The sequence below is a fragment of the Notothenia rossii genome (genome assembly GCF_949606895.1).
Source record: "Notothenia rossii genome assembly, chromosome: 9".
In the NCBI taxonomy this organism is placed as follows: Eukaryota; Metazoa; Chordata; class Actinopteri; order Perciformes; family Nototheniidae; genus Notothenia; species Notothenia rossii.
Window position 1 is genome coordinate 5,377,791 of NC_136907.1, and position 14,793 is coordinate 5,392,583.

The 14,793-nt window shown below is 43.2% G+C and overlaps 1 protein-coding gene across 1 annotated transcript; it reads left to right on the top strand.

Annotated features, from left to right (window-relative positions):
* Positions 1–397: 397 nt before the first annotated feature.
* Positions 398–14,789, top strand: dtx2 (deltex 2, E3 ubiquitin ligase; the record flags this gene model as incomplete). The annotated part of the gene is made up of 8 exons (XM_079648656.1): positions 398–1,491; positions 2,355–2,946; positions 4,635–4,693; positions 8,734–9,042; positions 11,396–11,463; positions 11,657–11,821; positions 13,514–13,675; positions 14,676–14,789. Coding segments are annotated over exons 1-8 (1,791 nt in total), but the record flags the coding sequence as incomplete, so codon positions are not given.
* Positions 14,790–14,793: the final 4 nt, after the last annotated feature.

A 14,793-nucleotide genomic window follows, 5' to 3' on the forward strand; every position in this document is an offset into this window, starting at 1 on the left:
CCTAACCCTAACCCTAACATGTCACCCATCGAGCATGTTTGGGATGCTCTGGATCGGCGTATACGACAGCGTGTTCCAGTTCCTGCCAATATCCAGCAACTTCGCACAGCCATTGAAGCCACAATCAACAACCTGATCAACTCTATGCGAAGGAGATGTGTTGCACTGCGTGAGGCAAATGGTGGTCACACCAGATACTGACTGGTTTTCGGTTTTTTTGTTCAGTGTACAATAGTTGTTTGTTTTTGGATCATACAAGGAAGACCACAGAAGGAAATGTAATGTAAAGCATCCTTATGCAAGGACTACTCTATTATTATTATTATTATTATTATTATTATTATTATTATTATTATTATCATTATTATGCGCCGCTTTCCACCTTCTTCTCGAGTAGGACTCAGATGAGGGTGTTGCACTTTTCCTTTTCCTTATACATGTGATGTGTTGTTGTTTTTTGTTGTTTTGTTTCTTTCCGTTAGCCGTCAAGTGGGAAATAAGTATTTATTGTGTTTCTCTTTGTATCCTAAGATACTGTTATGTTTGGCTGTGAAAAAGAAATATGAAGGACAGACCATCTATTTCTATTTATTTTGTGTTTTTTTTAGAAAGGGGCAGGTAATATAAGATTTGTTTCTTCTCCCTGCTCCTTTTCACTCAATGGTGCGTTTGTAGAGACATGTTTTGTTGGCAATTACTGTCCATTGGGTTTTGCGTACCATGAAAGGAACAAATACAAATGAAATGAAATGAAATATACATGTATCTTCTTGAATTTTGCAGTTCTCCTCATTTTGTTTTTTTAAAGGCAAATTCCTTGTAAGTGAAACCTACTTCGCAATACTCTGATTCTGGTTCTGGCTTCCCACAAACGTGGTTAGAATTACGATTTTCACGGAGGTCCCTGAAGGCGGCCGTAGAGGACGGAAGGAACCCTGGCAACGCTGCTGTCACAAAGCTAACGTTTATCCGCTAAGCCTCTGAATGCACCATCTTTGTCAACATGCACTTAACTGTGTATCAACCATCTAATCTCTACCTCATACCATCCTCTTAACAAATTCACTATGGCACTTTTTAACGAGCCAAGCTAGCAGACGTCTTTCTCCTTCGTCGTATAGCACTTACACCAGCTAACCAGAATTAGCTGTTTGTTAGCTTGGGTGAATATGGCGATTGTGTCTGGATCCTGTGCCAGGGTAAACGGGTCTAGAAATGGGCCGACAGTTTCGGCTACTCCTTCTGGATCCGTGGGTCAATCTCAGCCCATGATAGCGGTGTGGGAATGGCAGGATGACCTGGGCTATTGGAGGCCTTATAGCGGACAGGTGAGCGCCCACATTGAGCGGTGTTTGTCTACGAGGAACCAGCGAGGAGCAGCAGGAGGAGGAGCAGCCGGATCAACGAGCATCTGCCTCGGACAATCAGACCCCAGCCTGACGCCTTATCTCATCGACATACCGAGCCTGAAGCAGTTTCGACAGGACACAGGTGAGAATATGACACACTATGCCATTTAATACCTCTATTATGAGCTTCCTATTCGGTGTTTTTGTTCAAATGTTGCACCTGTCCTGGAAACACCATCAGGCCAGGCTAACAGATAAAGCTAGTTAGCTATTTAGCATTAGCTTACAGGGACGCTGTTGTTTTGATGCGTGTTTACATAGCCGCTAGCTAATGTTAGCAAAATACTCAGCTTAACATTATTAAGCTTACCCTGTTTAATAGTTTGTATTCAACGTTAGCTAACTTGTCCACATAGGCTTTCTATAACCTGTCAAATTGCTTGTTACATTAGCATATTGTCTATTCCAAACTATAATTACTTATAGGCTAGTATACGTTGCTAACTTAGTATAATATAAAAGTTTACACATTGCTTACATTTAGTTAGTTGTGGGTTGGCCTATCACATTACACTGACTTCAATGATATGTTAAATCTGTATATTAATATTGAGTTCTATAGAAATACTAATCTGTATATGTCACTGTTGATATGTACTATTATACATATGTGCTGATTCGTTCAAACAATAACACGTATTGGGAATAGTCGTTATTATAGCGGAAGTGATCTTCTCTTTTCTAAATAATTATAATAAACATCACCATGAATCACCATTCATTGGCTAAATAACAGAGCAGGCTGCCAAAAGGAAAATCTTATGGATTAAGGATTATGATATTTACATTATTGTCATCTACATTTAAATAGTTCTCTGGGACCTTTTCTGTGTCATGGTCCCCTTATGTGATTTTGACTGAAAATGTAAATTGGTGTACATATAAGGCTTGCGTAATGAGCTTTAAAGAAGTGTTTTTAATAATGGTGTTTTATTTTATTTGCAGGAAAGACACGGTCAGTGCGTCGCTCCCTGTTCGCCCAGTCCTCAGGCCTGGGCAGTGGTGTTTACTGGGAATGGCTGAACGATGAGGGGGGATGGACTCCATACGAGACTCGCACCTCCATCCTCCTGGAGCACAGCTACCAGGCCCGCCAAGGCACGGCGGACCTGGGCCCGCACGGATACAACTACATAGTTGACCTCACGTCTCTGGCCCAGGTGAACAAAGCTAGCGGCTTCAGACGGCAGGTGCGACGGCAGTGTAACCTCCCGTACCCCCTGGCCTCCTCCGGACCCCCGGCCATCCCCTCCTCCGGCGCGGCCTGCTCCTGCCAGCAGTGTTTGAGCCACAGCAGCACAGGACCCATGCCCAGCCGCTCACGACATTCCTTTTCATCAGGCAGTCTGAACCGGCCCATTCTTCAGGCCACAGGGAGGGCTGTGGCGGCCCACCCCACCTCTGTGTACTCCCCGTACCCGAGGAGACCCCTCTCTGTGGGGGGGATGTCCTGGGGCAGCCCCTGGCCTCCACCAGCCTCTGGAAGTCAACTGTCTGCGCCGCTTCTGCCCAGCTCGGCCAGTGCCAACGGGTTAAGGTGTGTTTCTGAGGGGATGGATTGTGTGTTGGTTTGCAGTGTCACTCCGTCAGGTTAGAGTCTATCGACAGCAGAAAGATGTCCCTAAAGTCCCAGTGGAGAATAAACCGCTCACGTCTGGCTTTTGTCTTCAGTGGGAAAGGTTGGGGACAAATAACTGTGCAGGGGTCACTGACAGTGATGTGATGTAAACATGACATCCGGTTTGATAAGCAACATGTTTCTTCCCCAATGCCATGATGTGCGTTCAAGGGAATAGATGATAAATAAAATAAAAATGAATTTGGAGAGTTATGAATATTGAAAGGTACAAAACATCATTGATAAGTCCAACTGACTCATTGACAGAAAAAAAAACTATTTCCTGATTAGCATTAAACGAACTTCTTTCAAACTCGACCGAAACAAAATGTAACTCATTGAAACCATCTTACTAGTGTTCAAACTAAAAACTGAAACCTTAAAACAGTTGACTAACTCTGCCCCTTAGACACACGAGACAAAAGTAAGGCAAACTCGCGAATAGGAAAAATCCTCTGTCATCTGTCCAGGGCTGTAGGTCAAGGGCCGCTTTTCCACCCTTCCCTTCCCTTTGTCTTTCCTGCCCCTTTCCACTTTGACCTATGTTGTAAAACAGGAATGAGTGAACACTATCTGCAGCTCCAGCCCTGCAGAGGTATGTGTGTGTGTTGGCTTCCTGTTGGGAGGTGTCATCTCCTTCCCTCTTTCTGTTCCTAATTCTTTCTTTAGCAGTCATTGCTCAGACATGATCACTGTGAAAGGTGTGTCTACTGAATATAGATTCACACATGCAGGTTGTCTGACACATCTATCTGATCTGCGTTTTGATTTTTTAAAGTTCTTTCATAGCAGATGCTTAATGCCACAACATGCTAGAATAAATATGCAAATGCAGACATGTCATAAAGAAAAGGAAAGCTGTATCATTTAAAAGAAGTGGTTACTTTTGACCGTAGCTTTGTCGAACAGGCCTTATGCTATCAGTGACACAAAGCCTCCTTTTTTACGTACCAAGTCGTCTTAACTGTCTGATCAGAGGGTGACCCATCTGCAGTGGCTTTGAAGTTACCTGCAGGTTGTTCTACATATCTACATTTGTTCAGGAACTTATCATTTGTCATTGCTTGTGCTTGTGTGTTGGAGGTTAGAGCATTTTATTCCCTTACTCGAAAGTCAAGACAAACAGGGGTTGATAAGTCGATAGTTAAAAAAGGAAAATACAAATTGGGATAATTGACAAAACTCTTAGCTAATTAATTTAACATTGGCTGACTCAATATCTGTCATTGTAAGGGTAAGCTGCTTTCCATATGTTTATTACATTTGAAAACAAGTTATTTTTGTGGAACAAAACAAGAACATTTAAAGACTGAGCAGTTCATAAAAAAAGTGCCTTTCACTGAATTTAGTTTAGAGCTCTAGGCTATTTCGCATAGTAAGCAGATTTGTCGGCTGCATATTTCTCAATATATTGATGATTCATGCCCCGTATTGGCACTTTGCAAATGTTAAGTCATTACTAATCAATCTCCGGATGGGTTCAACCCTAAGTGAATGTATATAAACGCTCACAGAACATCCACAGTCAGGTTTTGGTCTTGATCTGGTGCCAGAGCTGTTTCCTGTGTGCTGACTGAATGTCCCTGTCCTTGTCTCTCGTCCTGCAGCGTCCCCTCCATCTCTGTGCAGCTGAACGGATCCACCAGTGTGAGCTCCGCCCTGGCAGGTAAACGGGTCACCGACCATCCGTACCTCCCCCGCTCTGTTCTGCAGCGCGCTCTAGAGTCAGTCGCTGGTTTCAATCAGTGAGAGTGTGTTTGGTTCACGTGTGTTTTCCCTCAGCTTTGCTCTTGTGAGTGAAAGTCTGTTTAAGAACAGAATGCCTCACAAAATGCTGGAATAAGAAGCTGCTGCAGCCGCATTAAAAGAAACACCTTCGTGGCTCGACTTGTAATCCAGAGACGCATAATTACGGTGCCAAACCTGAGAATCTGACAAAAACAAATATTGTATTTATAATAAGATTTTATGCGATTCTGGAGGAGTGCAAATAAGAACAAAACCATTTAGGAAGTCTGGGCCATTAAAAGTGAGTGAAACACCTCCGTTGGACTCCTTTGTTTACTTCAGTAACATAATGACATCACTATGTAACACTCCCACTTCTATTGGCTAGCGGTCCAACACTTTCTATGTGATAGGATAAGTGCCGGGGCATCTCTAAGCTCAGGGGGTCCGCGGGGTCTTAGAAAGTATATTAAAGGGCATTTTCCAAGGTATGACATTTAGTAGCTTGTTTTCAATAAGTATCTAAATTGTCCAAAGAGGTTGTATTCTACAGTCTGCCTGAATGTAATCATTGCGTAGGTGTGTAGTGTGATTCTGTGTAGTTTATTTATGGCATCCCGTTGGGTTTGACGTCATCTGAACAGGACATCGCACGCTCACTGCTTGATAGCGCGAAGGTCCGTTTACGCCGGTTGTTAAACAACATCGTTATGGGGAAATGCAAGTCTGCGTCCAAATGGTTGGAAGATAAGGAGGAAGGACAACCAATACTGTATATAGTCAATGTGAGGTAAAGTGTGTCGCCAAGGTAACCGGTTAAAACTCAAAGTGGAGATGAGGTCTTAAAATGTATGGAAAGGGTCCAAAGATCCAAAAATACCGTAAATTCCAAAAATACTTAAAGTTCCAAATATACTTAAAGTTCCAAAAATACTGTAAATTCCAAAAATACTTAAAGTTCCAAAAATACTTAAAGTTCCAAAAATACTTAAAGATCCAAAAATACTTAAAAATACTGAAAATGGCTGGAAGATAAGGAGGAAGGACAATCAATACTGTATATAGTCAATGTGAGGTAAAGTGTGTCGCCAAGGTAACCGGTTAAAACTCAAAGTGGCGATGAGGTCTTAAAATGTATGGAAAGGGTCTTAAAAAAGGTCTTAAAAGGTTTTACATGTGACTTCAGGATTCCTGCATATACCCTGAAGCTGTTAACCAATCACAACAGAGCCGGCCAGCTAACCAATCAGAGCAGACTGGGCTCTGGTTTCAGACAGAGGGTGAAAAGAGGTGCTGCAGTATGAGCAGAATAAAGAGCTCTTTAGGGTCTCATAGCTAAACATCATATATAATTCAGACGTTTCCTTAAATCAAATACCTTGCGGTGTTAAAGTAGACGGCTATAAGTGATGCTACTAAACGCTGACTGCCTTTCTGATGGCAGAAATGAGTCGGCAGGTTTTTGGCAGTCATCATGACTAATGGAAAGCCAAATGTATTTCATTTGAGTTCATGGTGTAATAACTGTTTTAAAGTAAGCACAGAGGCGTACCCTTCACACACACCTTGCACTTCTGGACTGAACTCTGACTAATCACATTAGCCAAACATAAAAAAAGGAACATTAACCTTAATCAGGCTCTCAGATGGAATGTCCATAATTGCTGTTAATGGTTAGACAATTGTAAGTCCACAGAACAAACTGACAAATGCCTCAGTGTGTGTTTCTGCTTTATGGATTAACTCTGCATCGCTTTCCTCAAACTCTCTTTCTGTCCTCACTGTTGCTTGTTTGTAGCGTCATGAAGATGTCTGCTCTTTCAAATAACCACTGTGTTGTGATACGTTAGACACAAATGATATTCAGCTAGATGGTCAAATAAGCTCAAAAGTTATAGTCAAATTATTATATTTGTATTAAAATGCAACATATCTTAACAAACGCATTTTAAAACAGTAAAAAGGAAAGATGCCTAAATAAATAAATGAAATGAAATGAACCATAACAAATATATATATTTAGAGAATCAGTAAAGAACATTTATGGCCAATTAAATAAAATAAAAACACACCTTTTCAAAGTGCTCTCATGTGGCAGGAAAGTCGTAATTGTCACTAAACGACATAATTGACATGCACAGTGAGCGCTCGTCTCTTTTCTTCCTGCTCTCTGACGACTCTCCGTCTCTGGGCGCTGATAAGCCGACTGAATCAATACAATCAGCCCGGAGGAAGCTGCTGGGCCAGAACCTCATTAGAGCAAAGCAGCGTACCATGACTTTTCAAATTGAAGGTCATTCATGCGGCGTCTTCTCCAAACGCACTCTTCTCATGAACAATACTGGTTATCTGCTCGATATTTCTCTCAGTGTGAAACGCTTCAATAAACAAAACTGCATCCAATTCTGTTGGAGTTAGAAATGATAGGGACGGGAAAGTTCAATTTGCATCTGCTTGAGTTAGATTTGTTAAACAGGTCTAGATTATTGTTGCCTTTTAAAAGGTGACTGATGCAACCGGTTCATTCAGTCTTTGAGTTCTGCTTCAAACTGGGTTATTTATTTAAATCAGGGGGGTCAAACTCAATTTCATCGTGGGCCACATTAGCATTATGGTTGGACTCAAAGGGCCGGTTGTAACTATATAAATATATATATGAAATAATGTGTTATGTTATTGCCTCTGCATTGGACTATTATCGGATAGGGTAATAACTGCATAATTAACTACGTCTGAAAGCAGAAGTCTAGGGCAAATAATTGCAAGTCTCTTCAGTGGTATGTCACAAAATGAGATGCATTGTGGGACATGTAGTTTATGGGCAACATGCTTCTGTAAAATAAGATAAGATAAGATGGACCTTTATTAATCCCCGTGGGGAAATGCAGTAGTTTAACAGTAACACGGTAAGATTGAAAAACAGGACAGCACAGATAAAAAAAATTAAGGATAAATCAAAGATAAAAAAAATATATATAAATAACTATAAAATAAGAAATTAATTAAAATGAACACATATAGATATTCTGTAAAGTACATGTAACCGTATAATAAACTTATTACATTCTTTGCAAGCTCTTGCGGGCCACATAAAATGAAGTTGCGGGCCGGATTTGGCCCCCGGGCCTTGAGTTTGACACCCCTGATTTAAATGAATGTCGATAGCTTTGTGAGTCTTAAAATTGTCAACAGGAGATTAAATGACGCTACTCCACATGGCGTTGAAATTAGCTTTCCATTAGTTTAGCGGTGGTGACGTGAAGTCATGTGACTTTGCTGTAGTTCCCTGCGATTAAAAAAAATCATGAAGGCTTTTTTTCGAGGGAGCCTTTACGTTGTGTTCTTCTGGGTCGGCTTCCAAAAATACATCATCACTGCACCGCTCAATTCTCACCTCATCAATTCTAAACACCGGACAAGAAAAGCCTATTAATGCGGGTGGAGCGTGATGCGAGTAGCGCTGCGTGCTATGCTAACAAGAGGCTAAGCTAGTCCCCTTCAAATAAAGACATCCATTTTTTTGTAATGTAGGAAATAGCAATACTAATGTATGATTGTCACACGATCTTATTTCTGCAACGCCTAATCTGCATTGCTAAGCGGTTCACAAGGAGGGGGGCGGGGGGGTCTGCTGATTGACAGGTCTGACTTCCAGCTCCTGGAAACCATCGATTCTTAGTAGATCTCTTCTCAGGATAACCTGTAGATTTCACTTTAGCTCACACAATTATTGTTAGTGTAAAGTCCTGGTGGCACCTTTACTCCCTCATGGAAAAGGAGACATTTGAGTTTGGTTTTGATTTGAGATGATTTGGTATGTGGAGGACGAGGAGGGAACATCAGTTGCTGCTACATTTCTCATACCTTTGCCTTTGATTTGTTCCTTTCTACTCCTGCATATCTCCACTTGCTCTCACCCCTCACCTGCCCCACCCTCCCACCCCATCCCGCCTCACCCCCACCCCTCCCCCGCTCCAGGCATGGCCTCCATTTTGATGTCAGCAGTGGGACTCGGCGTGCACTTCACCAATGCCCCCCTCCCTCAGCAGCAGCAGCAGCAGCAGCAGCAGCAGCAGCAGCAGCAGCAGCAGCAGCAGCAGCAGCAGCAGCATCCACAGCAGCTACAGCCTCCACCTCAGCATCAGCATCCTCAGCATCAGCAGCCTGCTCCTTTCTCGCTTCCTCCTCCTCCTCTCCTCCCCCCTGCCAGCAGGCCCAGCCGGCCCCCCCCCAGCAGCAGCAGCAGCAGCAGTTCAGTTAGGAGAGCAAAGAGGCAGCACAGGAGAGGTAGCTACCAAAACACCGGCCCTCTCTTTTCTTTCCTCCATCGCTCTCTTTCCGTTCGTTTATCACCTCCACAGGCTTGAGGAACATTTCATCCTGCTTCCGCTCGCTCTCATTTGTCTCCATGTGTTTGTGACGTGTGCTTCACTTTGGTGTTAGCTGGGGGGGAAAGTGTGGCTTTTTGTGCAACTGTGGAAGAAGTATATACGTCTCTAAACTGAGTTTTCAAAGACCTTTGGAGATAGAGAGGTGAAGTCCCGCCCATCTCCTTCCGACCCATGGGACCTTGTTTCAGAAAAATTATGCATTGAGGTCAATGGAGAGAGAAAGATTATCTCTCGATCCCGTTTGAATTGTGCCATGAATTACACATAGATGTTTGTCAATTTAAAAAAATCATTTCCATGTCAAAAAAGTCACAGTTTGTCGTAAAACTGTTGAAATATAAGACTATGAAAAATACGCAACTAGAAAGACTACAAATCCCAGAATCCCCGTCCCGCATGCTGGCTCTTACGAACCGACTAACTCCCCTTGTGTGTATGTACAGCTCTCAACATGCCCAGACTTGGAGTGATTTTCACCTCTTTTAATACTTTCCGCCTCGTTATGAAAGAAAGAAGTGAAATGTGCCAACGTGACAGCCATCTTGGTGTGTGGTGCAAGATGGGAGATGTAGTTCATTGAGCGGTTTCACACAAACAAAGTGTTTTACGACACATTTTTTTTTTAAACTTGCAAAATTATCTTTTAAATTGACAAACATCAAATGTTTAATTCGTGGCACAATTCAAACGGGATCAAGAGATAATCTTTCTCTCTCCATTGACTTCAATACATACTTTTTCTGAAATAAGGTCCCATGGAGGAAAGGGAGGGACTTCGCCTTTCTAGTCAGCGGCCATCATGGCAGTGTGTTCATCTCCAATAGTGGTGGAAAGTAAGAACAATTACTCAAGTTCTTTACCTAGGACAAAACAATGAAACGTCTGGAATACTATGCCCTGCTGTAGATTTAACGAGCCAACCGTATAAAAGGAGGTAATGACATCCACTTCGATGCAGCAGTCTTACTAATCCAGAAAAATAATATATAATCAAATAAAGACTGACGGGGAATATTTTACTCCACAATAATATCTACTTGAACTATTGTTTACTTGCATGCTTTTACTTTGATTGCAGGAGTATTTTCACAGTGTGTGCTTCGTACTTCTAACCAAGCAAAGGATCCCAATAACCCCGCCTACCATAAAATAATACTTCTCCTTATTTTTCATTCTACAAAGATGTGATGTTCAGCACCCTTAACGGAAAATTGTGCGAGACCTTGCAACACCTGGAATTGTGCAAACAGTGCCTTAAACTGTAAACATGTAGCATTTAACAAAACATGTGGTTAATTTAAATAATCACGTTATAGCCTTCTCAATGTCCCAGAAGCCACTGCTGCAGGATAGAGCTGTCAATCGACATTCAATCTTCAGCAGTCGTTACATGTATTTATCCAGCACACTTGGATTGTTCCATTTTTGATCAAATGGGGGTAAAGGAACGCAGCACTGAGCCAGATTAAATCAACCTTTAAACGGATTGTATCACATTCACCGTGACAACCTCAAAGCGCTCTCGCTCATAGATAAGATTATACTGTCTGTGAATTAGCTGTAGCGAAGGACGTGTCGTGCAACTCGCCTCGATTGCATATATTAAGCTTCTTTCCTGCTTCTTTGTTTCAGCCTGATGTCATTTGTCCTTCTCTGCATGACCATAAATAACACCTCCTTCACACTCTTTGTCTGACACTTCAACTGGAATTAATGCTCTTGACACTTCAGACACAAAAGCATCGAAAATCTCTGGAAACAATGAATATATTTCCTTCTTATTCCTCAGTCGTGAGGAAAAGAAAACCGCCTCCTACCCTTTTTAAACGATGGCTTTAAATGGAGCCTTCTTCGATAACAAACCAAAAAGGTTTCGTAAATGTTCAGGAAGGAGTTTCTTGAACAGATTTGACACACGCGAGAGAATCCATGCACTAATGTCTGTCTCCATCCCTCATGCTGCCCTTAGTATCCATCCTGTCCTCATCCAAGTGTGCTCGTCTCTTATCTTGTGTATTCAGACGCACAGTTTCTGATTGTTTGGATGTTTGACTAGCGGCCGCCTGAGCTGGATGTATTCTTTGCACCAAGCGTAGAAATCCATATCTTATGTAGCTTGTGTTTGACTGAGAATCTAAAAGGAGACAGTGAGTGGTTTCCTTTGACCTCAGCAGAGCCTCAGCTGATTGGACCACAGGTTGTTGGTGTGTTGCAGCTCATTCATCGCTCTGTGCTCTCTCTCCTCTCAGCCTCCGCTCAGAGACCCGAGGAGGTGATCCAGCGCTACATGGAGGTAGTTGCTGGAGTGCAGGACGAGGTAAATGTTTCATGTTTCTTCCCTCAGACATCAGAGAGGTTTATTGTAGTCTTTTCCACACACGTGCTTCAAGGGTCAAAACATCAATGGAAAACTTTCAGCTCAGCGTTTTGATGATAGTTCATGTTGCAGCTGTTGATCTTAAACCTGGAAAACGTGCCTTTCTGCCACTGAACACACCCCTCTCCCTCAGGACTGCATTATCTGCATGGATCAGCTGTCCAACGCATCCGGCTACGAGACGCAGTCCACGGAGGAGGGCCCGAGCGTCCTGCCAGACACCGTGGGGAAGTTCATCAAATGTGGACACACCCTGCACATGCTCTGCATGCTGGCCATGTACAACAACGGGACCAAGGTACGCAGCTGCTGAGGAGGCTGAACAGAATACTGCTGAGGACAGGGACATGTGTTTGAGCCACCTACAAAACAAACTGCTCATGTTTACAATACATTTAGAATATTCTGACAGCCATTCCCCATGAGGACACTCTATGCTTTCTTCAAAGACACCAGACTCCATGGACAAAAGCTGTAATTATACCATGCAGAACAGGAACACACCCGATCAGGCCAGCTGTAGATCTGCTACTAAAAGTTATGCCTAAATCTCCATTTACATACAAGCGTACTACGATTAATGTCAAACACAAAACAGCCGTCTTCTTTATTTCAACCACCTTCCTGAAAAAGCCGCTGTTGCAATATTTCTACATATCCTCATGTTTCTCACTAAGACCAGAACCGTTCACACCCAGCCCTGCAACAGGCTGTGTGTTGCAAACTGGAGTAGAAATGTACATCATTATAAAGATCCAAAGCACGCTCTTAAAGCCAGAATAACAAAGAGCTTAAAGGTTCAACTGTGACCCTACACATTACATCACGTGTTACATGTTAGTCTCTTTTATCCAAAGCCAATTAGAAACTCAGTACTGTGGACAATCCCCACAGGAGCACTTTGGGGTGAAGTGTCTCAAGGACACAACGACATGCTGACTGCAGTGGGGTTTGAACCTGTGCTCCCCTGATCCCAACACCAACGCACTAGTCCACTGCGCCACACGCCGCCTACACATAACTATATCATACATACAAGCAACAATGTAGTACTGGAGGTGTTGTTCCTTGGCCAGGGCCGGTTCTAGCCAGTTTGCTGCCCTAGGCGAGATGTTAGCAGTATTGTAGGAACATGTTTGAATTGGGGGGTTGGACATCACGTTCTCTAGGGGGGGTCGGAAGAAATGTTTGAACATTTTACAGTAAAATGCTTCAATCTGGTGCACTTTGAGCACACAATGACTAGAGACCTGATCCAGGGGGTACAACTCTAAAAACACCCATATGAAAAAGATTGGTTTACATTTTAATAATCAAATAAGTATGTGAACATAACCAATAACCCATAGCCAATAACAAATACATGTAACTTATTTTACCTAGTTAACATTTATTTATGCTTTTTTTTTTTTATCTCTCCAACTTTAAACGATATGTTTGGATTACTGTCCTATAGTATACATTGGAATGATTTCAAACCTGTTTTTATTTATCCTAATAATTATAAAGGAGTGCCTTTGAAATATGTGTTTACATCAATTGTGATCAAACCGTTTGAGACCCACTGAGATCACTTAGACTAAAGTGAACTATCTAAACACTCAGTCCTTTACCTCACTGAGCCTCTCAGCCTCCACCCTTTTGTAGAAACATCTTCTTATATCCGTTAGCGCAGCTAGCACCAGATGCTAATAACAACAGCGCCGGTACCGGTGCGCCCTCCCTCTCTCCCTCGCTCGCTCCCACGCTCGCTCACACTTTGGCCCCTGATAAGCCAACACCCCCCACTTTCATCACTTACAGCGCCCATCGTACAGGGCAAAGGAAAAGTGTAACCGGGGTGAAAAGGGTGTTACCTTGACTTAATTATGAATGTTGTTCCATCAAGGCCGAAAACTAGGATGAGCACCAACGGTCAAAAATGATTTTTTTTGTTCTCCCCCCCCCCCCCCCCCGTTTGTATCGATTTAACTCTCTGTGTTTTCCTCAGGACGGCAGCCTGCAGTGCCCCTCGTGTAAGACAATCTACGGAGAGAAAACCGGCACGCAGCCCAAAGGCAAGATGGAGATTTACAGCATCGGCCAGTCGCTGCCAGGACACCCCGACTGTGGAACCATCCAGATCATCTACAGCATCCCTCCGGGCCTACAGGTGCGACTGAGCCAATGATACGAGTCCAACTTCATTTGGATTGTACCCACAGTCTTTATTTATAGCGGGGCTGCAAAATCCTAACATCCTGGCACACCAGATGCCACAGTCTCTCCTCCTGAACCAAAATGATGATTGAAAAGTGGCGGTCATTCAACCGTCAAGGACACGACAACTATGATGAGATTCAGAGAGTACGGGCTCCTGGAAAAGAGTGTTCCCTCTTGTCGCCTTAAAGAGGGCGCATTATGCTATGTGTTCTATCGGTGTCTGTGCATGTCAACGGTCTGCAAAGGCTCAAATCCCAAAGTTCCCTCCGGAGTGAGTTTCTCTGATTGAGATTCCAAGCAGCACACATCGATCAGCATTTGTTGCAAAGCTTACAAATTCTTAAACTCTGTCTCAAGTTGAGTTCAGACTTCTTCGGAGTTATTTTGAGTTTAAGCTACAGGAGGTTTTTAATGTATCTCATGGAAGGTTTACTCTGAAAGTGTTTCAAATCAAAGTGTTTTTATAAAAAGGAGGCGTTTGAAAATCCAGGTGCTTTAGTTTGATAGCTTAAAGACTTAGAGCTAAACCCTGAGTGGTCTGGAGGTGAAACGGGACCCTGACTCTCAGACTCTCAGATGAATGCTCAGTGTCTGCTCCTCTCATTGTGCCTGGCTCACAGCGACACCCTCCTTTGTTTCGCTCTTTTGAGAAAAACCCTCATTATCCCTTAAGTGCAGATACATTGTGTTTATGGCCGCTCTAAAGTTACAAGAACTTGAATCACATTTGTATTGAGCTGTTGGTCTCAGGTTATCTCCAAACAATGCTTATTAGATGTTTGTACTATCGCTGTTCTTGTGTTAAACTTTATGGCTTTCATTTATCTAACCCTCCCCCTCCTCCTCCCTCCCCCCTCCTCCTCCCTCCCCCCTCCTCCCTCCCTCCCCCCCCCTCCCTCCCCCCCCCTCCTCCCTCCCTCCCCCCTCCTCCCTCCCTCCCCCCTCCTCAGGGCCCGGAGCACCCTAACCCCGGACAGCCGTACAGCTGCAGAGGCTTCCCTCGCTTCTGCTTCCTGCCAGACAACGACAAGGGCCGCAAGGTACAGAACACCTCACCTCAATATATAC